At 41.3% G+C, this 27,273-nt stretch overlaps 1 protein-coding gene across 1 annotated transcript; it reads left to right on the top strand.

Annotated features, from left to right (window-relative positions):
- Positions 1–351: 351 nt before the first annotated feature.
- Positions 352–26,514, top strand: IL20RA (interleukin 20 receptor subunit alpha). The gene is made up of 7 exons (XM_081140147.1): positions 352–587; positions 13,233–13,365; positions 18,634–18,812; positions 20,002–20,177; positions 20,737–20,881; positions 23,526–23,665; positions 25,619–26,514. Exons 1-7 carry the CDS (start codon positions 464–466, stop codon positions 26,408–26,410), a joined length of 1,689 nt encoding a protein of 562 aa, XP_080996273.1. The 5' UTR covers positions 352–463; the 3' UTR covers positions 26,411–26,514.
- The last annotated feature ends 759 nt before the right edge of the window (positions 26,515–27,273 follow it).

Below are 27,273 nucleotides of genomic sequence, written 5' to 3'. Positions count from 1 at the left end.
AATAAAAGACAGGGTATGGCAGAGTGCCTAAGAGTATGTTGAGAAAGAAATAATCCATGCCATTCTTCTTCCAGCATGGAACTCTTGACATTTCAAAAGTTTCAGGGAGGCGACCATCAGGCCTGATTGCCAGGGTCGCTCTTCGACGTGCGGGCCTCTCCACCAGAGCGTGGTTTCACCTGCGGCAGCGGCCTCTGGCTGGGCCACAGAAACTTTCACACTCTCAGAACTGAAACGACGAGCGGCTGGGGACTAGAAGTCGCGGGGATCCTCCCCTCGCCCTGGCATCCAGCCGGGGCCGCGGCGGGACACGGGTGGGGCGCGGGCCTGGCCCCGCCTCCCGGGGCGCCCGGCCTCCGGGAGCTCCGCGCGCAGCGGGGAGGCCGCGCCGCCGCCGTCCAGGGCCCGCGGGGACGTCGGACGCTCCCGGCCGCCCGCGGAGATGTGACCGGGCCCGCCGCCCATGTCCGGCTCTCGGCCCCCCGCGAGGTCGGCGGCCGGGACGGCCCTGGCGCCCCGCTGCCGGGCCCTGCGGCTGCTGCTGCCGCCGCTGCTGCTGCTCGCGGCCCCGCCGTCGGGACGCGCAGGTAGGTGGGAGCCCCCCGGGCGCCGCCTGATGCGGGGCGCGGACGCAGCTGGGCCCACTCAGTCCCGCGCGCGGGGGTCGCTCTCCCGCGACCAGCGCGGGAGGCGCGGGGTCTGCTCGGGGAGCCCCAGGGAGAAACTCACCGCTGCCGCTCCCGCGCTGGGTTCTGGGTGAAGTTCGCACGACCCCGCGTCGCACACTTTCCCGTGCGGCCGTGGCGGTGGGTGGAGGACGCCTGCGGCGGTCCCGCACAGCTCCCAACCCGCAGGCGGTGGTGCGACCGCGCGACGCGCTCGGCTGCACGTCGGCGCCCCCGCGGCCGCGGAGCGGAGCAGCCCGGGCCCTGCTGCGCCTACAGCGAGCTCGGCGGCGCGGCGGCGCTGCCCGCGCCCAGCCACCCCGCAGGTTCAGGCGGGGAGGAGGAAGAAACACCCAAGCGGAGCCGAAGGAGCGGCTCTAGACAGGGCAGCGTTTTTAAAGTACGAGCCCCGCTCTTGGGCACGTCTTGTTTTCCCTTCTCAGGTATGACCGGGTACAGATAGGTTGTGCTCTTTGATTTTCCAGAAATAAGACATGGAATTGATCCATGACATAGGGTAACTGGAGTGTTTTCGGTTTTGTTTTTAAGTTTAAACTCTACCAGGTGGAACCCAGTAACCAGAATTCTGGATTCATTAACCGACTTTCTTTTTTCTTCTGTATTTCGGGTATAGAGAAAAGGCTTTTTTTTTTTTTCTGGGACGTTCCTTTTTATTGACATGGAATGTATTAGCTTTAGGTGTACAAAATTATGATTCCACATTTGTATACGTTGCTAAATGATCGCCACGTAAGCCTGTTACTATCACCATACAGCGTTAATACAATGTGATTAATTGTGGTCCCTATGCTGGACCCCCTGACTTGTTTTATAACTAGAAGTTTGCACCTCCATACTCCCCATTTATTTTGCCCCCCTCACCCCCCCAACTCTCCTCTCTTTGGCAACCACCAATCTGTTCTTTGTATCTATGAATCTGGTTTGGTTTTATTTGTTTTGCGTTTTAAAATTACACATATAAGTGAAATCATCAATTTTTGTCTTTCACTTAGCATGATACCATCAAGGTTCATCCCTGTTGTCACAAATAGCAAGACTTCGTTCTTTTTTTATGGCTGAGTAGTAGTCCATTACACAGACACACCCTGCGTCTTCTTTACCCATTTATCCATTGATGGACACTTAGGTTGTTTCCGTATCTTGGCTATTGTAAATAATTCTGCTGTGAACATAGGGGCAAATGTATCTTTTTGAATTAGTGTTTTGTTTTTTCCAATAAATACCCAGAAGTGGAATTGCTAGATCATACGGTAGCTCTATTTTTAATTTTTTGAAGAGCTTTTCTGCTGTTTTCCATAGTAGCTGCACTAATTTACATTTCCACCAACAGTGCACGAAGGTTCTATTTGTTATTTTTTGTCTTTTTGATAATAACCATTCTGACAGATATGAGGTGATATATCATTGTGGGTTTGATTTGCATTTCTATGATGATTAGTGATGTTGAGCATCGTTTCATACGCCTTTTGGCCAATCATATGTCTTCTCTGGAAAAATGTCTGTTCAGATCCTTTGCCCATTTTTTAATCAGATTGCTTGTTTTGTTTTTTGGTTAGTTGTTTGTTTTGTTATTGAGTTGTATGAGTTCTTTATATTTTTTTTGTATCAATACCTTATCGGATATTTGATTTGCAAATATTTTCCCCCATTCAGGTTGTCTTTTCACTTCAATGGTTTCTTTCACTGTGCAAAGTTTTTTTAGTTTGATGTAGTCCCACTTTATTACTTTTGCTTTTGTTTCCCATGCCTTTAGTGCCAGGTCTAAAAAGTTATCACCAAGATTGATGTCAAGAAGCTTACCTTGTGTTTTTTTGTAGGAGTTTTATGGTTTCAGGTCTTACATTCAAGTCTTTAATCCATTTTGAGTTAATTTTTGTGTACGGCATAAGATAGTGATCTAGTTTCTTTTCAATGTGGCTGTCTAATTTTCTCAACATCATTTATTGAAAAAACTATCCTTTCCCCCACTGTATGTTCTTGGCTCCTTTGTCATAAAATAATTGACCATATATTGTGGCTTTATTTCTGGGCTCTCCATTCTGTTTTATTGATCTATAAGTCTGTTTTTATGCCAATACCATACTGTTTGATTATTATAGCTTTGTAATATAATTTGAAATCAGGAAGCATGATACCTCTAGCCTTGCTCTTCTTTCTCAAGATTGCTTTGGCTATTTGGGATCTTTTGTGGTTTCATACAAATTTTAGAATTGTTTATTTCTGTGAAAATGCCATTGTGATTTTGATAGGGATTGTATTGAATCTGTAGATTGCTTTGGGTAATATGGACATTTAAACAATATTAATTTTTCCAGTCTATGAGCATGGAATATCTTTCCATTTATTTGTGTCCTCTTTAATTTCTTTCATTGAGGTCTTATAATTTTCAGTGTACAGGTGTTTCACCTCTTTGGTTAAATTTATTCCTAGGTTTGATCCAATTGGAAATAAATTGTTTTCCTAATTTCTCTTTCATTGTGTATAAAAACACAACAGATTTTGAATATTAATTTTGTACCCTGCAACTTTGTTTTTTGGTTCTAACAGGTTTTTTTCGTGGAATCTTTAGGGTTTTCTATATTTAAAATCATGTCATCCACAAATAATAAATTTTACTCTTCCTTTGCAATTTGGAAGCCTATTATTTCTTTTTCTGTCCAGTTGCTCTGGCTAGGATTTCCAATGATATGTTGAATAAAAGTCTCAAGAGAGATGCTCAATATTATATCAGTCTTCCTAAATTTACTGAGACTTGTTTTACAGCCTAACATAGGATCTATCCTGGAGAATGTTCCATGTGCACTTGAGAAGAATGTATATTCTGCAGCTTTGTGGTAGAATGTTCTGTAAAAGTCAATTAAATCCATCTGATCTAGTGTGTCATTTAGGGTCACTGTTTCCTTGTTGATTTTTTGTCTCAAAGACCTATCCAGTGAAGTCAGTGGGGTGTTAAAGTCTCCTAGTATGACTGTATTGCAGTCTATCTCTCCCTTAAAGTCCTCTGGAAGTTTCTTTATTGATTTTCCTGTCTGGATGATAAATCCATTCATGTGAGTGGGGTATTAAAGTCCCCTACTTTAATTTCTCCCTTTATGTCTCTTAATATTTGCTTTATATATTTAGGTGCTCCTATGTTGGTTGTATAAATACAGTTGACTTTTGAACAAAACCCCCCACATCTTTTCAGAATCCCCAAAGAGGAAAAAAGTATGGAGTTTATTATGTCTGTGAACAACTGAACCTAACTTAGTTTTGGAGCTTTAGAATACAGTCTAAATATTACTACTACATTTTTGCTTATTTGAACTAATATACTATAATAAACACAATGAGGGTATTTGTTGACTTGTCTCCTCTTTGATAGAAACAAAACAAAACAAAACAAAAAAAGAGTTGAGTATTTTACTTTACTGAGAAGTTATTCCAGGACATATTTCATACACATATGATTCCAGTGAAACTAATTAAACTTTTTTGATTATTTTTTTAAACTTTGTATTTTGAACTAATTTGAGTCTTATAGAAAAGTTGTAGAAATAGTATAGAGTTCCCATAAATCACTCACCTAGTTTCCTCCAATTTTCACATCTTACGTAACCATTGTACAATGTTCAAAACCAGCAAATTAACATTGGTATACTTACTAAACTCTAGACTTTGCTCGAATTTCACCAATGTTTTCAACCAATGCCCTTTTTCTGTTCCAGGATCCCACATTACATTAATTGTCATGTCTCCTTCATCTCCAGCTCAGCCTTTGTTTGCTTTCAGGTCCTTGACACCTTTGAAGACTTCTGGCCACCTCTTCCTTAGAATGTCCCTCAATTTGTGTTCATTTGGTGTTTCCTCATGATTAGAGTGGGGGAGGTTATTCCTTTTGAACAATAATACCATACATGTACATTTTCTTTCTCCGTGCAGCATACCAAAGCATTTATGGTATCAATATGTCTTTCTACTGGTGACATTAACCTTGATCACTTGGTTAAGGAGGTGTCTAGAGGGTTTCTCACTGTAGAGTTCATATTTTCCACTTTGTGATTGATAAATATCTTGTGGGAAGATACTTTGAGATCATGCAAATATCTTGTTTCTACTCAAACTTACACTCACTAATTTTAGTGTCCACCAATGGATATTGCCTGCAATAACTATTATGACTAATGGTGATATTTTTTACTTCTCTCTTTCCTTTTCCATATTAATTGAAATTCTATTGCAAGGAAGCTGTTAACTTCTCCCCCACTTATTTATTTATTTGATTGTTTAAATGTGTCAATAAGGACTCATAAACATTTACTTTACTCTTTGAGTTATAGTCCAATACAATTAGATTTGCTGCTCAAATTGTTCCAGCTTTGGCTATTAAAAGCTCTCTTAGTTTGGCTCCTCCTGCCTCAGCTTCTCTGAGGGGCGCTTTCACTGCAAAATCCTCACTCCTGCTCCAACAAGGACCATTTTCATACTTATGGATAACTGTCCATATAATCCCAAGCCAGCCCCCCTTCTCCATTTTAGATTAAAATATATAGGTTGAAAAAGGTCCACTAAACTATCTACTAAGTGTTCTACCTTGTTATTTGAAAAATTGGCTCATAGTTTTTAAGTGTAAAATAGAATATCATATGCTGTTCAGGAGCAAATAACGGAGAAATGAGGTGTTTGAGGATCAGATTCAATGAAAAAGAATTACCATAACACTCCATGCATCCATTCTAAGTTTTCAAAAGCTAAAATATAATGACACAATATGATTTTTAAATAATCTCACTTTGAGCACTTTTTAGTCATTCATTCAATGTCATTCATTCATATATTTCAGGCCTGTTCTAGGCATTGAATTGAACAAGAAAACAAGGTCCCTTTCTTCATGGAGCGTTTAGTCTCAGACAGGTTAATACATTCAAGTATGAATGCCAGAATTGAGGAAACCAAGCTTATCTAGAAGCACAGAACAGGGCAACTGATCTAATTTAGGGGTTACGCAGGGCTTCCTATAAAAAGGGTCCTTTAAACTGAGACTTATAAGAATTGCTGGTGTGTGTGTGTGTGTGTGTGTGTGTACATAAAAATATCACATCACATTCACTCTACTTGAGAAAATATGCGTTGAAAAGAAATATATATCCAAGTCAATGTCTTACTATGAATAAATACTTCAAAGGCTTTTAGGAAAACATATAAATTCAATTAATAGTCAGAGGTAGGCTGCCATCTATCCATATTATGTGAAATAATTATAATTCAGTATAAATACATGTCCTTTCATTTAAAATATTAGCAAGAAAATAAAGCTAAATTCTGTTTTAAGCATATTCTATCCATAAATTACTAGGTAGTAAATATTCCTTTTTACACATACATTTCTTTCTTATAAAACTACAGATCAGCAAACAAAGCCCAACAACAAATAGCAAAATACCATAAAAAGGATGATATTTCTGAGGGTGTTACCACGTAGATAGGAGTAAGGACCTTCGTAGCTGTAGGCGCCTGACCTCAATTCAAGGTCATTGGCAGCCTCAGAGAGTCACTGTGGTCTGTGGCTCTGCAATACTGAATCGAACCACAAATAATTATCAAGAAGCACAAATGTTACAGCTGTGGTTTTCTAAGGTATTGCTGGTGCTGTTTCCCGCTTCCTGAATCCGCGTGGCCTTTGAAGGCGCTGTTCGCTTTGGTGAGCATGGGCAAAGGCAATGTCGTCACGGATTCATTCTCCTGGTCGGTCCTGGAGAAGCTCCACTGTTGTCAGTCCCTTTGACTCTCCTTCGCGGGTGGCCTATCCATCGCTGCTCTGCTTTTATCCTGACCAGTGTGTTTGGGTTTTTTTACATCTATGTAGCAAGAAAGTACATCAAGAGCTGACCTTCAGCAAGGCCTATGTGGAAGCCCCATTCATTTTATTGCCTTTAGTTATGCAACTTTATCAAGGCATGATTCAACCCTGAAGAGGTCTGATCCTACTCCTGGTCACCCTCAAAACATCAAAGCATCTACTTGTCACTCCACAGGAAGGTTAGCCTATTGAAAACTATTTCGCCTTTCTGACGGTGTTTTTGATGGCTACTGTACATTTCCTTCATCTTGTTGATTGGCAAGTCTGAGATCAGACAGTCAGCCTCATTTGCCTCACAATTTCAATCAACAATGAACAGAAGCCAATACTCTTAATTACTTCCAAGTCTCTACTAGGCCATTTCTTCCAAGTCTCTACTAAACAATTATTTTTAAACCTCTTACTTTTTCTATTAATTTTTTTTCTCACATTTTTATCTTGTTGATTTTATCTTTAAAAATCTCAAGTGATGGAGATATTAATGGAAGTATTACATTACTTCTGTGATGCAAATGATTTGAAAAATAAACTGGATGATGTATGTTGATATTTAATAAATATCTATTGATTGAACGAGTTCCCAACTGCTCTTCTTTCCAATACCTTAGGAGTCTCAAATAGTTTGTCCCTGACTCTGTTCTTTCTTTTGTGTTTTTCCTTCTGAAGCAAGGTGTGGTAGTAGAGACTCCAACCCACATTGGAATTTGCTTTTCCACAGTTACTGTATGTATTGTTACCAATCAAGATACTTTGGAGATAGCAAAATGTGGAGAAAATCAAGTCCCTGCCCTCAAAAAGCTAATTTCCAAAAAAGGAAGGGAAGACACTCATATAAGAGAGGGCATAAAGTAGTAGGACTGGTTTTATAGCAAACAATGGGTCTGACATATGCAAATTAATAATGGCAACTTCAAAATAGGTATTTTAGGAGGCTATGCACAAAAATCTCACAACAATGTATTTCTTTCTTTTTTTAATCCTCACCTGAGGATATTTTTTCCATTGCTTTTTAGAGAGAGTGGAAGGGAGGGAGGGAGGGAGAGAGAGAGAGAGAGAGAGACAGACAGACAAACATCGATGTAAAAGAGACACATCAATTGCTTGCCTCCCACACATGCCCCAGCCTGGGGCCAGGGGTCAAGCCTGCAACCAAGGTACCTGCCCTTGGCCAGAATCAAACCCCAGCCTTTCAGTCCACAGGCTGATGCTCCAACTACTGGGCCAAACCAGCTAGGGCAACAGTGTATTTTTTTAAACTCCTTTTTTCAGAGTTCCAGGGAGAGCCTGGTACACCTTGGTCAGAATAGCCCATTAAGTGGCAAACCTTCATCTTCAATATATAGATTTAATTTCAAAAGCATTCAGAGGCACTTCCAACAAACTTGGGTAATCAAACTGGGAAATGCTATGTTGGGCAAAAATGAGGTGTGACTATAAAATAATGAGATGGAATTTTTTGCATGTTTGTTAGCTACCTCTGAAGATAATCGCAGCTGAAAGAAAGCATGCCTCCAATGCCATGAGCTGAGCAGTACCATGGAAGTAATCTTCAACACTCTTAAGGGAAGTGGGAGGTACATTCTCTTTGATGACATTTATTTTAAAAAGTAGTCTCTACTTTAAAGTCCTCCTTGCTATCAAGCACCATCAGCAATATTCAAAAACATGTTTAAGCACATAGATTTATTTATTAAGGTGTGGTTATAAAGAAATAACACCACTTTTTCTGTATGACTTATACATTGCTCATTCATGTAAACGTGCATATACCTGGCAGGGTACATCAGCATATATTGATGGATGGTGTCCCACATTCAGAAAAGATGTGCTCCGTGAGAGCAGGGCCTTCAGTGTGTTTCTGTCCTCGACTGCCCCACCCTAGTGCCTGTCAGTTTCTATTTCTAGCACAGAGTTGGTACCCAGTAACAGTTCGTTGAATGAAGGATGCGGCTATGTACAGTTCCACCACCAGGTAAAGCTTCAGTGAAGAAGAAATACTTAGGTTTTCCTCAGGGCATTTCTTACATCTCTTCTTAGAAGCAATCATCTGTAACATGCAAAGTGTATAATCTTTCGGTCCCTCTTCCCACAACACTGTTCTTTGGAGCATTTCCTGAAGGCAGCGGGCGAGCAGCTCAGTAGAGAGAATTCTGTCATAGTCAGAACACTTGGGTTCAAGCACCTGCCAAATGGCTGAACACCCATCGGCAAGTCATTCGGCCTCTCTGGGCCTCTGTCTGTGCAGCACTACAGTGGGAATGGTGACTATGGAAGGCAATGCCAAGCTAATAATTCCTGAGCTCTTTCTTTATGCCAGGCACTGTTCTAAGAGCTCTGTATCAAGAATCCTATTTAATCACCCCAATAATTGTATGAGGCAGAGAGTTTTATTGTTTCATTTTACAAATGAGTAAATTGAGGCACAAAGGTTAAATAAAATACTTAAAGGCACGCAGCTGGTAAGTGGTAGAGCAAGGAGTAGGCCCCAGTGTCGCTCTAGAACTCTTGTTGCTAGAACTTCTCTCTGACCTACTCGTATAAACAATTACTAAAAGCCAATGAGATAAGGCAGGGTGGCAGCGCCCTATATAAATGTATTATTTATGAATATGCAAATGTACATAAAAATTATAGAGAAACTGAGGCAGCATACACATACAGCAGTGAGTGGGCAGAGAAATAATAGTGGGGATGGTGGTCATGGGAAGATAACTGAGTCCCAAAGAGCTAATGTTAGCACCAAACCATGCTCTGTCCTTCATAGAAGATGGCTGTGTATCTTTTTTCAGGTAAATAGTTTCTGAATCACATTTTAAGAGCTACTTATATGACTTACATTTTAAGAGCACTTGCTATATAATTAGGGGGCAGAGGAGGAGAGTGGGGTTAATATTTTTCAAGAGAAATCATCTATAATTTGAGACAAAAGAAAATACACCTTTAGAACAATACTTAAGATCACCTGTTTTGGCTCTCCTTGGCTGAGTTCTTTGAAACTTTTGCTTCCTGAAATTGGTTAATCACCCTCTGGTGCTTTTTGTACATCAGCTCTCCTTAACCTCATTCCCCACAACAGAAAACTCATTCAGGAGGCCTCTGTTTTTTTCTTTTTTCGGGGGGGTAATTTTTCTGTTTCAAAAGACACTTGAAATATGTAGCAACCACTTGCCACAGGCTACTATTTCTTCATGAAAAAGCATCTGTTGTGCTAATCCCCTGTGTATAATGTAAGTTTACCAACGTGCTTTCAAGTTCAGGCTGTTCCACCTCATTTAGGTGCTCATGTGAATCTGGGTCCTACCCTAGTTCCAGGATTTGTGTGAGCCCCACCAGTCCTGGTCAGTTCTGGTCAAGAGCATGTATGTGTGCCGGGCAGTGGGGACACACAGACTAATCCGTGGTCCCCAGGCGCTCTCCCCGGAGCATGCCCGCCCCTTCCCTTCCTCCTCTATTCCCCACGGTCTTACCTTCCCCCTTCTCCTAAGCTCCAAGGGCTCTTCTTTCTCTCCTATAACTTGTTTCCTGAGCCTGTGCAGCCCAGCTGGCTCACTTCTACTACCTCTATAACTCTGTAAATAAACCTTCTCTTATAATTTGAGGGGCAAAACAAAAAAGACATGGTCTCCAACAACAAACAGCTCACAGCCTGGTGATTGCTTCACTGGCTCTAGCTTCAGAAGGACAGAGTGGGCGGGAGGCCGGAGGCTGGAGGCTTTCTCTGGACAAGGCTGGGCAGGGCTTCCTCAGTGCTGAGGCTTCTCTGCTTAGTCATGACCTTGAGATACTTCAGTAGCCCCAAGCGGGAAGTCCCACAGGCCTGGCTGTTATCCTCTCCACTGGGTGAACGTACTGTTTATAAGGGAAAAGTTGGAACGCCTTAGCCCAAAACGGAGAGGTTTGGGTAACCACAGACTGACCACCCTGGCTCTTTGTAAGTCCACTCTGAGAACCTCAAAACTTTTTATTGAAGTTCATCAGGCACTAATTTATTAAAAGCATTTGGGCTTTTCCCACAGTATAATGAAATGGAAATACATTTTACCGGCAGGCATATAATTAAAACTGCAACATACTTAGATGATGACCTTAATACTAGTTTTGAGGCCATTGGGAAAATGTCACACACCATTTCACTATACCTAGAGACCTACCTCGTACTTCTTGGAACCAGTGTAACAGCCATATTTTCTAAAACTCAGCTAATGACGTTGTCATAGATTTAGCCATTTCAAATGCCATGTATCTGGTCTCTTCCTACTAGAAGGACCCAAGAGTAGCACAGAAGGTTCTTCCTATGATGCTGTAACATGGGCCAGAAAGCTTTCTGAAAGGCCAAGCTATAAGAAAAGGAAAATAAACACCAAGTGGACGCAAATCTAAATGATGTGACTTACAAGATACAACTAACCATTCATTACTTGGAAGCTCATTAAGTGGATATGTCCTTGCAGACCCCTCGTAACTTTGTTATGGCAGAGGCCATCTTAAGTCCTCTGCCCAATTCAAGGGGACACCCTCAAGTATCCCTCTATTGCTCGGAGCCCACACTCTGGTCAGGAAAGCTCAAAGGGAGCCCAGAGGTCCTGCCCTTGTCTTTGTGAGGCCTTCTGAGTTCAAGTTTTCAAAGATCAGCCTGTTACCCAGATGACTGTTGTCAGAAATGCCTACTTTCTTTAGTGGAGACTGTGCATACCCTACACAACCTCCCAGCATCATCATATTTTAGTTGCTAAACTAATACAAGTCATTACTCATTAAATGGATGCACACATGGAGGAACAAGGGGTCTTTAGGTCCAAAAGATACTGTAGGAGGAGGGCGCCAACACAGTAAAGGCACACAACAGCAGAGCACGTAGGGCGCTGCAGGTAGTTTGGTGTGGCTGGTGAACGTGGCGCATTTGGCAGAATTGCAAAAGGAGAGGACAGACCAGACCATGAAGAATTTTGTGTTTCAAGCCAAAGCTGCAATGAATGGTACAGCTTTATTTGGGATGTGAAATCAATGGGCTATCAGAGAATCAAAGCTACATTTTCTGGGCCTGAATCTGTGTAGGGAAAAAATGCTTTTGTTACCCACAAATTGGCACCTGACTCCTGATATCAATGTGGGTGTGATGTATTTTCACATTGGAGTTAATTAAATTATCTTATCATTACAGGCAGGTTAGAAAAATGACTTACCTCAATTGGAATGTTTATTCTTTCTCTGTGTTTTCCAAGCTTGAAACAAATGCCTAAAAACTGCAAAGATTTAAAAACTACAAGGAAAATACTAGTTACCAATTCTTTTTCTGTCTTAAATGTGCTATTTCTCCCCTTTAAAAAAGTAGAAGTCATTACAGATATAGCACATGCACACACAAACACACTCCACTGCCTGTATTTTGGTTATTCTGCCACATGTTAAAGAGATTATTTAGGTTTAGCATCAGGGTCATATAAAAAGTTTAATTCTCAAGTAAAGAATTTGTTCCCTCTTTTCATTTGGCTTGTGAAATTACAGCACATTGTACAAAGCTGATCTTAGCCAAGGATTACCACGAGCATAAAGCTTATTCCATGCTCTGAGTCCCAGCTAATGTTCACAGGAACGACGGGACTCGAGCCAAGACTGGACCAGCCTCCAGTGACTTGGCTAAGTTTTATTTCCTAAGTTTGATTTTCAGTATCAAAAGTTGATATTTTCCTAGTTCATTGACTAGAATATGCATATTTGTGATGCAATAAGTTTCTCATAAAATGTGATTATTACTCAGTATATTTTGTGATCTCTCCAGTAGTTTAAATTAATATTTTGATTTGTACATATTACCACTGAATTTCTTCACTTATTTTAATTCAAGGTCATCCTTGTTTTCTTTTATAAGAAACTATTCTTCACTTTCCTTTTGTCCTTTTGTAATTGTTTGGTAGTTTCTCAATTCTTTATCATTTCTGTACAGAGGATTTTTACAAACTAACCCTCTAGATATAGTTTTTCTTAGATCACAGTTATGTGAGGTTATCAGTGTCTGATTAAATAAATTGTCTTCTTTGACTGGTTTCTTTTCTATTTCTTGCTTTATACATATTTGTTAGGAAAGTTAACCCCAACTCTAATCTCTAAAACTCTAGCCTTTCAGGGGCATCGATTCTAAATTTTATTTCTATGTCTAATAATGGGATTATTTAGTTTTCTGCTGGTGCATAACAAACTACTCCAAAATAGTGGTTTAAAACAATCATTTTATTATTTCTCACAATTCTGCGGGTTAACTGGCGCGCAAGTCGGATGGTTCTCCAGCTGGTGTCTTTCGGAGTCCCTGGTGCAGCTCCCGTCTGTGCCAGCTGGGCCGGGCGCCCCCCCGTGCCTCCTCCGGGCCCTTGACTGAAAGGCTGGGCTCAGCCGGGACAACCGAACCTCTCCCTCGTCACATGGCCTCCCCACATGGTGTTTCCAGCGGGTAGCCCTACTTTCACATGGCAGCTCGGGGCTTCCAAAGACAGAAGTGGAAGCTGCCAGGCCTCAAGGCTGAGCCCCAGAGTCACTTGTGCCACATTCTGTTGGTTGAAGTGAGCCAGTGTCAGCCCAGGTTCAGCTTGAGAGGAAGTCCACAGGGCACCGGTGCTGGAAGGCCACATCTGGGCACTGGCTCCTAGAGGCGCTATGTTTTCTATTTCCATTTCCTCCGCTAAGACCTTGATTTCTCTCTACTCCTTTTTCAGTTCCCTGTGTCCCTGGTGGTTTGCCTAAGCCTATAAATGTCACCTTCTTATCCATAAACATGAAGAATATCCTCCAGTGGAGTCCACCAGAGGACCTGCAAGGAGAAGTTACTTATACTGTGCAGTATTTCATGTAAGTTGGTTCATTTTCCGTTTGGCTAATTTATAAGCATAAGACTCAGGCTCCTATTAATTATGTGAAGATAAACCATCTTTTTGTATTAAATAAGTATTTGAAAAGAAAAATTTTTTTAGATGTTTCATGTTAAGTTTTCTTGTTATGTTTTGTTAGGTTAAATTAGGAAACAGATTCTCCATGGAGACAGGAGCATTGGGTGCTGAGGCAAGGGCAAGTTATTTAAATGGAGAAAAGAAGTTGGTCAAAAGATTATTCTGTGGCTGAGCAAACAAGGAAATCCATCATCTCTGAAAACTCTAAACTTACTGGAGTTATAGACATTTTTAAGTTAAACTGAGAGCAGAATTATGTGCAAGTAGCTGTTCCTATTAAAGACAGTAGTGAATGGACATTTTTACTTTTCACCTCTGCCTCAAAACTCATTGCAAGCAAGAAAGAATGCAAATCAGGTAGTGCTCATCTTCAAAACAACCAAGGAAATGGCCACAGCCCCCAAGCCACAAACTATGAGTTGTACAAGCCAAATACTGTGAAATCTGAAAGAAAACAACCACAGAAACTGGAAGTAAACCTACATCTTTTCGAACTCCAACAGCAGAAAATCATTTCACAAGAATAAATGTCACAGTGCTAAGAGGTTTACCTAACAGTCTAAGGATGTGGAATCTAAGGATTTCCACCACCGGAAATTGAGGAAATGTCCCCTTGGAGCCCCAGGTTGGTGCCACAGAATATCCCAGAAGGGGGAGCTAAAAGAGAAATCAGGTTCAAGCGATACATCCATTGTAGAAACTCAGTAGCAGCCCAGGGAGAAACCCGGAGTGAGCGGGGCAGGAGAGAGGGGAGGCAGCCCAGGAAAGTGCTGTCAGCCACATGGGCCTCCTGCTGTTGAAAACCTGAGGGTGGTCAGGCTCCCAGTCAAAGGAAATGATATAACTCTGATCATGATGGGGGGGGGGGGCAGGCCCTCACTTCCGAACCCATTCACCTAATATTCTAAAAATAGATGGCCCCATTCAAAGAGCAATAGTCCCAAAGAAGCCAGCACGGCACCTGTCATAATTATTGGAAGGGAGAAAGAAGAAAAAACACACAAGTGAAAAGCTCCTGAAAGTGTTCTCATGGAAGCTGGAGAAAAATTCAGACGAATAATTGTCCGTAATTTGAGTCCATAAACAACGTTTCTAAAGGTAAAACTTAAAAAGGAAGTAGCAACCTCTTCTCAAAGAAGAGATTCTAAGACCACAGGAAGAACTTTTTTAAAAGCAAGCGTGCAGAGTTTTTGAAAAAGATGGAAAATAAAAAACGTTAAATAGACTTAAAAATCTATTATAGCTAACTGTTAGTTGACGAAGTAATAACAACTGTCTGGAATTGCATATCATAAATGCATGTTATGTGCAGCAAAATCTTAAAAAAACAATAACAAGACATACCCTGGTGAAGTTATTGAACTTTAGGAAACTGAAATGATTTCTGGGCCATCCTAGCAAAAGCAGGACTCAAGTTGGGTCAGGGGATGCAGTGATTTCTGCCTGGCAGCACTAAGCAGAAAACTGATACATCTTCATGGGGAAAACAGGTGAGGCCCAAGACTCTTACCCAGTTCAACCAGTGTATTTTCAAGTAGGTGGGAATTTGGGATATCACTCCCCAGGGACCTGAGGGGAAAGTAAATCAGTAACTAAAGATCATAGCCACCTGACCTAGAAAAAAGATGAACCTACATGAAGAACTTAGTAACAACAGCATGATGGTGTGAAAAAGACCAGCAGTTGCATTTAACAATCTAAATGTAGAACTGAGGCTAAATAGTGATGGGAAATATGGTTATTGAAATTTCTCATAAATAACGATAGAACAAATCAGAAGGTGGGGGAAGCCTATAAGTGTACTGCTTTTCATAGCAGGATACCATTAAATGTGACCTGAAATGAAATTACTTCACTTTAATAACTAACCCATATTCTTAATTTAAAAGAGCTTTTAAAAATGAATATCTCTTGTGGTAATGAAACATTTGAACTATAGCAATTCCTTTCATTTCACTTCAGTTTCTCTTTTATATTAAAGTTTGAGTCAAGTTAAAGTTACTACTTTTATTAAAACCACGTGTGTGGTGTAATCTAGTTTTTATCTAGTTACTCATCTATCTCACTGTCCTCTAGTTCTATGTAAGCATAACGAGATGTCCAGAATCATGTAGGCCAATATTCCAGAGTAATGGGTTTCAGAGTGATTTACTTTTCAGATTGTTTGAGTTTTTAAAAGAATAGTCATTTTTGTCTTTCAAAAAGACAAAAGACCGTGGAAGACTTCAGCTGCTAGTCATGACCTCATTCATCTAGAACCTCATTCTCATTTCTGAAGAGTTGCCCAGGAGCTGTGTTTAGGAAAGAAGACATCACTGTGCAAAGGGAAATGGCTCATGAGCATGCCCTTGCCTCCCTTTCCATTAGGTGGAGCAAAGAGCCTGCTCTGTCCTTCATATGTCTCTGTAATTCAGAAAAGGATTTTTTTTAAATGAGCAGATTCATCACTGCTCTGACAGCAGATAATTTAGATTGTGCAACTTCTGAAAAAGAATATTTAAAAACAAACTTAGGAGATGGAGAGGAATACAGGGCGGTGTATGTCACTGACAGGGCTCCAGGCTCATCTCGAGTCTGACAGTCCTGGGTTCATAGCCAGGCTATGAACCTAGCTGGGTAACCTTGGGCACGTTACATATTATACTTCTGAGTGAAGTTTGTTTCCAAGTAAAAGATGAAATTTGAACAAAAGTTTAAATTATATCTGCCAAAATAATTTAATACAAAAAAATACATATAGCATAGCACTGAAAGCTGAAGCTTTGGCATCAGGGGAAAGTGGTACAATTCCCAGATATGCCTTTTACTAGTGATATGGACTTGAACAGTTGGTTCCCTTAATCTTGCTGAGCCTCCATTCCCTCATCTGTAAAGCGGGATAAAAATAATGGCACCTGCCACCTAGGGAAATTATGATAATTGAGTGAGATAAAGCGTGCAAATACTAAACACCATCTGGCACTCAATCAGCACCTGGTAAATGTTTCCTGCCAGTACCAGAAAGCAACCAGAGACCATTGAGGACCCCTCATGATGTTTTACCTTGCACCAACATCATTACTGGGGTATTTATTAAATGATCCATGTCTATCAGCTTGTCATACTTACAAAGCATTTTGTCCAGAACCCTCTAACGAGCCTTTCGCCTTCATCAACATCTGTCATGGGAAGCTGCCCTGCCCTTGGCCAAGTGAGGAAGTTTGAGAATGGAGGGTCCAGTATTTCTCAAAACACAAATTGAGACCTGTTGGTGGGACATGAAACCAATTTTGAGAGACATAACTAACATTATTTTCAATGGAAAGGATTGGAATGATATGGAGTAGATTGGAATGGAAAATAACAATGCATAGCACGCGGTAAAGTTTAGGTATTATAAAAGCTGTGTTTCAGTATATTAGATATATGTATGTTTTGTGAGCTGGGTCACAGTGTAAAATGTATTTCTTTATGTGGCTGACAGTCAGAATAAGTTTTAAAGTCCCTAGGCAATGGTGATCACTTGGATGGAGAAGTTAGTCAACAAGATCTGACGATAGCATTTCTAATGCCTCCTGAGAGGTATGAAACAGGAGACATTTACTTTTAGGAATCTTGCCATATTCGGAAGAGGGAAGATACCCTTAATCTTTGACACTTGATAAAATTGACATTTTCTCCTTCTCAAGACATGATTTTTCCTTGCTTTTGTTATGTCTGTTTTTCCTTCTTTCTCTTTAGCTACTATTTCTTTTTCTAGTAACACATCATCTGTATATTGTACTGTGTGTTCACCACCCCAAGTCAAGTCTCCTTCCATCACCATTTATCCCCCCTTTACCCTCTGCTACCTGCCCCACCTTTCCCTCTGGTGATCAGCACACTGTCGTCTGTTTCTACGTGTACTTTGTATCCAACCTTTGAATGTTGATGCTCCTGAAATTTTATCCTAGGCTTTGCTTTGTCTCCGTGGGTGACTTCATTCGCTCCTGTACCTTCAGGGAGCAGCTTTATGCCGTCGATTTCAAAGTCACTGCCTCCCACTCACGCCTCTCCTGAGCCCCAGGGTCTGTGGGTATCTGCATTTGGGTATCTTCTACATACCTCAAGCTCAGCATGTCAGCCGAACTCATTACCTTTCCTTCCTTCTACTCCCCACTCCCCATTTCCCAAACCCACTTTTCTTCAGTCTTCCTCATCTTGGTAAATGTTACCACTCTTTTGTCCCAGACAGAAAAAGACACCATCCTTAACTCATCTCTTGCATGCACTCAGTCACCAAGTCCTGTGTCCTGATATTTCTTCCTTTTGTCCTATCCTTAGTTCCACTGCCACCATCCTTGTCTAAGCCACCTACATCTTCCACCTGGACTACTGCAGTGTCCCCTCAGCTCCCCTCCAGGCTGCCACTCCTAACTTATTACATTCTCCATGCTACCACCAGAGTTGTCTTGCTAAAATCCTTACAGCCTGCTTGAACCCTTTCAGTAGCCACCCACGCAACCCTGTCTCTTTCCCCGGCGTATCTCCTGTCACCTAAACTCTCTATACCTCGGTCTCTCCCACCTAAAAATATTTCCCCCTCCCTCTTTACTATGGTGATTTGTGTTTTTAATAAAAGAACAACCTAGTTAATATCAATCATTACCATCATCGCTATAATTATTGAAAATGCGGGTTTGGGCATGCACTTCAACCTTGTGAATTTTTTACCCAACCCCTTGATGATAAGTAGATTTTTAAATTTTATGAGAATGTCAAGGTAATTTTTCTTCCAAGAAAAAAAGATTACTAATTTTTCTTAAAACAACCCATCAAACTGGCCTTAGTATGCATGGTGGACTAGAAAATTACACAGATATAATTACTAGAAGAATTGATCACACAATATGTAAAGCTTTTACTGTAGCCCAAGAATAATAATAAAATAGATGCTTGCAAAATGAACTATCCACATTATAATTCACAGAAAAGAAAGGTGATTACAGAAACCCTGACTCATGTTCCTGACAGCTAATGAAAAAAATTGCCAGCAGCAAAGCAGATTCATTTTTATCTCAATGACAGGCACTTCTGTTGTTCTGAAGAGAAGGTCTTAAGTTCCATTCAATTTTATATAATGACTGTTTTCTTTCCTATTGTAAAGCATAGAGTGCACCTCATTATTAATTCACAGTTTCCTTCTCGGCAGATATGGGCAAAAAAAATGGCTGAATAAATCCGAATGCAGAAATATCAATAGGACCTACTGTGATCTTTCTGCTGAAACCTCTGACTATGAGCATCAATATTATGCCAAAGTTAAGGCCATTTGGGGAACTAATTGTTCCAAATGGGCCGAAACTGGACGATTCTATCCTTTCTTAGAAAGTAAGTAATGCAATTGTCTGTTAAATACATATTACTGTCACACTCATCTGACCTCCTAGTGTTAAGTTTCAGCCTCACAGACAGCTTTGGCTGAGAAACCAGTGCTCTGCTTGGCTCTGTTCTGCACTCTGCCCATCAGCTGGTGGAGTGAACAGCCCACAGTGCTCCTCCCTGCTGCATCCAGAGTCTCATCTTTAGAACGAAAGCTTTGGCCAAGTGACCTCTAAGATCTCTCCCAGATCCCAAATTGACGCTAGATGCCGATATCAAATTTTTATTTTACTTTATTATTTAGTGGAGACTATGTAATTTGAGGAACAACTGACAGATTTTTTTAAATGTTGTGGGTTTGTAAACCATTGAATATGTCCACGAGATTGATTGAAGGTTATTCTGATCACCAAACTAAGTCTTCTTGTTATAAACTTGGTGGTATGATGATGTAATTTCTAGGTGTAACTCGGAATTAAGGCAACATCTCCCTGGTATTTGCTTTTTCATTATTCCGTGCCCTGCTCTGTAGCTGGCTCTGGTAGAGGACTCACTCAGAGCCACCATGGTGAAATGTACAAGTTCTCCTTAGGTCCTGAAGCTGGAGCCTTTCCCCTGGTGCCCTTCTAGCTCAGAAGCCAGCAAACTATGCCTCAGCCAAATGCAGCACACCACCCCTCTTTCTGTTTCTCTACAGGCCAGGAGCTAAGAATGGATTTTACATTTATATAAATAGTAGTTGCAACAGAGATCATCATATCTGGACCATATGGTAAAATGTTGCTAACCTCTGGTCTAGACCATTCCACTCACATCTCCAAAGGTCTTTAGCAGTGCTTAATTTCTCCATGTCTGCTTTTTGCCATGTATCAAGTCATATTCATGTTGTTTATCACCAATTTTCCAAGTCACAGCAGTGTCATAAACAGTTTTCATTGCATTTACCATCATCAAGTACTATTTATCCATGTGACTGGGAAGTGAGTAAATGCAACTCCTCAATTGACTGTTTTAACCTTGTGTCAGGACACATGATGAAATGCTTGCTTCAAGCTTTCACATGCCTTGGGCCCACCTTAGAGCATTCTGAGGCATCTCAAATAAGAGGGTGGACTTTGATCCCAGTAGGATTAGACTATAGTTTTATCCAAGGCGATTTCTACATATGAACATAACTCCCTCTCCTCTCCCCTTTAAGCACAAATTGGCCCACCAGAGGTTGCTTTGACTGCTGATGAGAAATCCATTTCTGTTGTTCTGACGGCACCAGAGAAGTGGAAGACAAATCCAGAAGAAAGTTCCATTTCCATGCAACAAATATACTCTAATCTGAAGTATAATGTGTCCATATATAACACTAGATCAAACAGAACGGTAAGCCCAAAATGGAACGGGGCACATCATCTGTGTCACTTTTTGCTGGACCAAGCATCCCTGGTGCTTTACTTCTCTGCATGTGAAAATAGGAAGATGTGATATTAAAAACAAACACCATCCAAGATGCAGTTAGAGCTATGTAGAAACTTAAAGACCTGTCTTCAGATTTTCTTTACAAAAACCCTGTTAATGGGGTTTGATGTTGCTGCTGGAGTAGTTGTCCACCTCAGTTGGATGGACAGCTTTTACTTGCATGACATCTGTCAGTCACTCTCCAAGAAAGAATAACTGTTAGCAAGAACACAGCACAAAGCTGAATAAGAAATCCGTCCTTACGTTATCATTTAGCATTGTTCTCTGGATTATTCCATTTTCTGACCATGCTCTCCAGAGCTAAAGGAAAGGGGTATTTTAAAGCTGTTGTTGAAGAGAAAGTTTGTAGTCAGAGTAAAAGATTTCATGGTATCTCGGTCTTTTATTTCCTTGTAGAGTTATTTTTCTGGGGTGGTACTGGAAATCTTTGCCTGTAACTGATGTTCACAATTCCCTAACCTAGTGGTCTCAGTGGGTGACCAACGACACGCTGCTGCTCAGCTGGCTGGAGCCGGACACTCTGTACTGCGTCCGCGTGGAGTCCTTCATCCCAGCACCTCCTCGCCTCGCTCAGCCTTCCGAGGAGCAGTGTGTCAGTACTTTGAAAGGTAAGCTTCAGACCATCTTTGCTGCTCTGAGGAAGGAAGTCTGATGAAACTAGAAGGAATTATGGCAGCGTGGACAAAGTATTGGCAGGTCCATTTCTACCAGAAACAGGTTGAGGCAAAGGCAGAAACAGCCGTCACCAGAAATGCATTGAGCAGCCTGGGACACTGCCACTGAACTTGGCCAACGTCGGGGAGTGTTTTCACCCCCGTGGGGAACTCTCAGCACTAGTCCTAGTATTTGCTGCCAACAAGCCTCTGCCTTGGAAAATAACAATCAGAAATTTTTACACATATCTTTTTTCTTTTTTAAAATTATACTCACTCCGGTCAGTAGAAGTTCTCTGGTCTTCAAGAACGTCAGACAGTTGTATTCCTAGAAACAAAGCATTATCTTAAAAACACTTTTTAAGACCAGAATCCTTTGCTCCCCCTCAGGAATACAAATTACGGATTCTGCGAGTTGTATTCATATACCACTGGCAGGCTAGCCCGGGATCCACAAATCAGCACTGACCGCCCCACTCTTACAGTTGCTTCTCTCTCCTTTCCTTGATTTGTCTCATGTCTTCTGCACTCGGCTGCCAAGGAACTGTGAGCGAAGGCTCCTTCCTGTTAGGACACAGAGAGTTAGGAGCTTGGCATTTCTATAATCATTCTTCCCCCCAAGGTGAGAGGACCTTGTACCCCAAACCTGAAAATTGAAAATAAATCCTGAAGTTGATCTTCACTGAATGGCTCTTTATCCATTCTTCTTCTTTTTCTCTCTTTCAAACTTGCTGGCCTAACACAAATGTCACAACCCTTTCCCCAAGCCTTGGTTCCATCCCCAGCTATGGGATAGGAACGGTGACAGACGCCTGCTCTCCTCTTCCCTCCTGCCTCCCACATTTCACGATGAAAATGTCCCGAGGAATAAAAAGGGAATTTGGGGAGTACAAATAAAAAGTGAAAAGCTTTATTTTTGAATCTGTATTCTTATCAGAACCTTTCTCTTTTAAAATGAAGGGTTCTCTACCACATGTCACATAAAACTAAAATGCTAAGCAAGCAAAAGCCAAAACAACACAGATGAAGAAATCATTTTTGTATTTGGATAAAGTGCTCTGTTTATTAATAGCTTGATCAGTGGCCAAATGGTAGGAGTACACTTCCAGTGGCAGTCATTAAGCAGTTGGCAGAGTTAAGCAACTAGAGTACAGATTAAATTAAACACTTCCCCGTAAGAAGATGGAGTGACTTTCTAACCAGTTTAGGAAAGGTAACAAGTGAGGAGGCACCATTTCAGGTCCTGACCCTTTCCTTGGTACCCCAGCTGCTAAATCACCCCAGATACCTTTTCAAGACACTACAATGATGACCTACTTTAAAAAATAATCAGTATTCTCTCTTTTGGGACTACTTTTTGAAAAATATTTCTTCTCTCACAGTTCCCCAACCCCTGTAACACAGGTATGGTCTCTTAGGTTTATTGTAGCCAACATGTGCTAGTTGACACTAAGTGCCACCAGTCACTGGTCCCCTGGCTCCTTTTAATTAGGGCAAGTTCTGTCCAGAGACCAGGGATTGTATCAAGAGGGCTGGACTGAGTTGTAGCCTAAAGTAGGAGCAGGTGATCCCCAGCCACCTGCAACATCTGCATTGTGGTGTGGGCGCCTTTCTCTGTGGAACCTGATGACAGGTGTGCTCTTCAGGAATTGGTCAGGGTAGAAGAACCTGCAGTTGGACCCCCGTACCTAGTCACCTGCTTTACTCAAGTTACTAACTCAAATGCTAATCTCATCTAAAACATGCCTTCACAGAAATATCTAGAATAATGTTTGACCAGATATCTGGGTACCATGGTTCAACCAAATTGACTCATAAAATTAACCATCACAACTTCCAAGTACCCCTTAGGAGCTTAACAAATCGAAGTTAGTCACAGTGATCCCTGTTCACCAACTGTATGCTCTGATCATTGGTGGGCTAGGACTACTTTTCTTAAAACTATTTACCAGGTCTTTTCATTCCCTATAAGCTTTTACTCATCATGAGCCCAAAGCACAAAACCTGGAAAGGAGTTACTGCCGTTCTCAGCACACATCAGCTCAGCCACCTCCCTACACACATCCCCAAGCTCCAGACATACCCAGGAAGTCTGGTCAACGAGCATGAGGGTAGTTCTGATGGTCAGACAGAGGGTGACACCGTATATTCCTGTCCTCTACTGAATATATGAAAAAGATTGAGTCAAATGAGTGACATGGAAAAGTAGAGCTGCCTAGTGGGATCTTTACAAGAGGCTTTTGTCATTTGGTTTGGAGAGCTGTGAGTTGACTGAATTTCGGGCACATTTACATTCAAGTATAAAAATCAACATGAAACTTATAGTCAGACATAAACTGTTAGAATATATGCTGACTTGAGTGGTTAATGCATCCTTACTGTAAAGATTTGAGACAGTCCAGATGATTTCTTAAGACCACCTATTGTCAGAGGCAGTAAGAATTCGGAGACCCCTTCTAACATTATTTATAAAAGAAAAAACTGAATTCTTAAATGTAAGTGATCTGCCCAAAGCCTCTTGACATTGCCAATGGTTTACCACCACACCAAATTACAACTATCTAACCCCTTACCCCCCCCCCCTTTTTTTTTTTAACAGATCAAACAGCAGCATTGAAAATTAAAATCATCTTCTGGTATGTTTTGCCCATATCTGTTACTGTGTTTCTCTTTTCTGTGATGGGCTTCTCCGTGTACAGATACATCCATGTTGGCAAAGAGAAACACCCAGCAAATCTGGTGAGTACTTAGTGTGGCAGGACTCATTATAAAACACACCTCCAGGAGGTGGAAAGGAGGCTCCAGAACAGATGCCATTTCTTTTAAGGACAGAGTGAGAGTGTAAGGTTAAAGAGCTGATGAATTAAAAAGCACTTTCTTTACTAGACTAATTCACTAACATAATCAAAGAGAAAGAGTCCTTAGTGTTGACAAAGATTTTAGGTTTAATGACCAGACTAGACTAGGTCTTGAGGTACGAGACAAATTAAGTCACAATCCATGCCCTTCCAGAGGTTCAAGTCTAGTTGGGGACAAGAATTTCAAAATGATCTGTTATGGCTAAGATGAAAGCAGGCACTGAGGGTGCCAGGGGTACAGGGAGGGCACTGAAACTCAAATGGGGGATCAGGAGAAGTTTCTTTCCTGGGCTTGGTTATGAAAGATGAATAAGAGTTAGGGACCTACTGCTGGCAGAAGGAACATCAGGGGCAAGGTGGATAACTGGGAAACCACACAGTATTGCTAAATCATAAGGTTCCTGATGAGGAGGTGTGGAAGGTGAGACTGGAGAGTGGCTGGTAAGGCGCAGGTGATGAGAGAATTGGGCTGTTATTATAAGGAGGTTGGACTCTATTGTGGCAAAGAAATCTCTGTAGGGTTTTGCCTTGGGAGTGTCATAGTCAATGTTGTGTTTTAGATTCAACTGCATATTGGGTCTAAGACAACATTAGAGGGCGTGAGACTAGAAGAAACAAGTAAAGCGACTAGGAGACTGCCAGTTTTCTAAAGGAAAGAAGATGAGAGTCTGAAAGAGTAGAGTGGGATGTAGGGCTGGAGGCAAAGATATTGACTGGAAGCACATTTAGGAGGAAAATGGCCAGGACCTCATCATTCACAGTAAGCTTAGAACCAAGAATATAAAAGGAATAAACTTTATGCTTCTGGCCCATGCACTGAAGGGGTTTGAAAGGTTGAGCATATTTTAACAGTAAAATAATTTCTTTGGGAGTTATAAAATATATATTCGCATGTACATGATGCATACATGTATTCCTGTTAATTCAGTTTAAAAATGGTTCTATGAATCTGCCTGCATTTAGGGTTTGGAGATAACATTTTAATGGCATAGAGAGCCCATTCCCGGGAGGAAAATTCACAGAATTGACCACAAGTGATTTTTTGAAAACGAAAGTTTTGTAAAAGAATGAAGCTGAAGGACCTGTTTCATAATGTTAAATGAAATCACATCATAGATTAGACAATGAGGATTGTAACATAACTCCTCATTGGCTATCTGAGCAGGCACCTCCCACATATCCCCAGCAACATTTCATCTGATACAAGTTTTCCTGACATGATTTAGAATTTCTCTATCTGCCATAAAATGGCAAATGGACTTCCCTTTTTGGCTTTATTATAGCATGATTCGATTGGCGTGTGGGGCAGTAAGTAACACCGTCCCTGCTCATGTCCTTATCTCCCTTTTCACATCCAGTTTTCATGCCCACCCATATGTCATGTCCAGACTGTATCCAAAAAAGGGCTGGGAGCCAGGGGAACCACAGCTTATTAACAAATACACAGGAAACTGTCATTAACAAAGCAATTTCAAAACCTCTCTCTCAGTTCTCACCACTTTTTATGTGGCAAAAGTTCTGATTTTGTAAGGCTCGAGAAATCAAATAACTCCCTGAGTTTCCTCAGCCAGTTAGAGGAGAGGGCAGGCACACCCTTGCCTTTGACCTGGACAGACATCCACCCGGTGAACCACTTTTCACGTCCATATACTTTTTGTGTCTTGTCTCCATGTGACTGAGGTTTCCTCTGTATTCCAAGCATACTTTCACTTCCATGAGTTGGTAAGAATAGATCTTTAAAACTCTCTGATGACAGTATAAGTTCTACTTAACAGCTGTTTTTAATGTCTCTCTAAAGTGAAAAGGTGAAAACCATTCTCTTCTCTCTTTATAGATTTTGATTTATGGAAATGAACTTGACAAAAGATTCTTTGTACCTGCTGAAAAAATTGTGATTAACTTTATCACCCTCAATATTTTGGAGGATTCTAAAATTTCTCATAAGGATATAAATATCATGGAGAAAAGCAATGATGTATCGGACCTGCCTGAGCCCAGCAGGGACCAGGAGCCCCATCAGGAGGAAATGGAGGTGAAGCACTTAGGGTATGCTTCACATTTGATGGACTTTTTCTGTGACTCTGAGGAAAGCTCCAAGGAGACTTCCCTGACCCAGCAAGAGCCACTCAGCAGAACAATACCCACAGATAAAATAGTCATTGAATATGAATATAATGTGAGAACTACCGACATTTCTGTGAGGCCTGGAGATCAAGAGCTCAGTTTGCAGGAGGAGCTGTTCCCACAAGGAAAATTATTTGAGCAACAGGCAGCTTTGGCAGACTCGGGTCCACAAACACTACTGTATTCATATATCCCTCAACTCAGAGACTTGGGCCACCTCCCAAAGGAGCATGTGGACCCAGAAGAGGGGCCAGAAGAAGACCCATCGACCACACTGGTCGATTGGGACCCTCAGACTGGCAGGCTGCGTATACCTTCATTATCCAGCTTTGAACATGACTCAGAAGGATGTGAGCACCCTGAGTACAAGGAGCTCGCAGATGAGGGCCTTTTGTCTAGACTCTACGACGAGCAGGCTCCAGACAAGCCACTGGAAGAAGACAAAACCTATCTGATGCAATTCTTGGAGGAATGGGAATTATATGTACAAATGGAAGACTAACACCCACACTTCCCTCTCTGCCTGACCCCTACTGTTACTAGGCATGTGAGTGTGAACATCTGAGTGACCAAACAATAAAGTGCCTGGGATAAAGTTTACCTATATTTTTCTGTGTCAGTGAGAACTACTTATTTCTTCTCTCTCTTCTCATAGCACTTGTTTCATTCTGCCTTGTATGGGTGGTTGGTTCATGCCTGTGGTTCATACAGCGATGGCAGGCAGCTGGAGTGCAGTGGCTGACCCATTGCTTTGCCCCAGTAAGTATTTGAAAATGTTTGCCCAATGGGATGCAGAATGTATTTAGGTGGGTGTACTATGGCCCCTTTGTTATTTTCTAACAAGCACACTTGCACAGTTATTTTCTGGGCACTTAAGTCTATAACACTGTAAAAAATATTTCATGTTAGAAGAATGAGATATTTAAAGCCGACAGATATCACTAAGTAGGTCACACTTAAGGACCCCAACCTGCCATTAAACCATAATTTTATATGTTCAAAGTGAACAAATCAAGGTCTTCTTGATACCACATACTTTATGAGAAGTTCTGTAGTGTGGACGTAAGTTGTTATTTTGTAGTCAGAAAATGTCCTCTCAATAACTTAGTAGGGGCTTTTTAGTAGGGGACTAGCCTGAAAGAAAATACCACATTTTATAATAGAATATTACATTTATTTCTGGAAGGGTTTTTTTGTTTTTTTTAAAATATATCTTTATTGATTTGAGAGAGAGGAAAGGAGAGGGAGAGAGAGATAGAAACATCAATGATGAGAGGGTCATTGATCGGCTGCCTCCTGCATTCCTCCAACTGGGGATGGAGCCCACAACCCGGGCATGTGCCCTGACCGGGAATCGAACCCTGA

Source organism: Miniopterus schreibersii (genome assembly GCF_964146895.1).
Source record: "Miniopterus schreibersii genome assembly, chromosome: 6".
Lineage (NCBI taxonomy): Eukaryota > Metazoa > Chordata > Mammalia > Chiroptera > Miniopteridae > Miniopterus > Miniopterus schreibersii.
The sequence above is the reverse complement of the archived record's forward strand: the minus strand, read 5'-3'. Positions and strand labels throughout refer to the sequence as shown.

Coding starts and splice junctions, on each gene's coding strand:
- IL20RA (XM_081140147.1), top strand. CDS start 464: ATGTCCGGCTCTCGGCCCCCCGCGAGGTCGGCGGCCGGGACGGCCCTG. Junction 13,366..18,633: donor TATACTGTGCAGTATTTCAT/GTAAGTTGGTTC, acceptor CCTTCTCGGCAG/ATATGGGCAAAAAAAATGGC. Junction 23,666..25,618: donor AGAAACACCCAGCAAATCTG/GTGAGTACTTAG, acceptor CTCTCTTTATAG/ATTTTGATTTATGGAAATGA.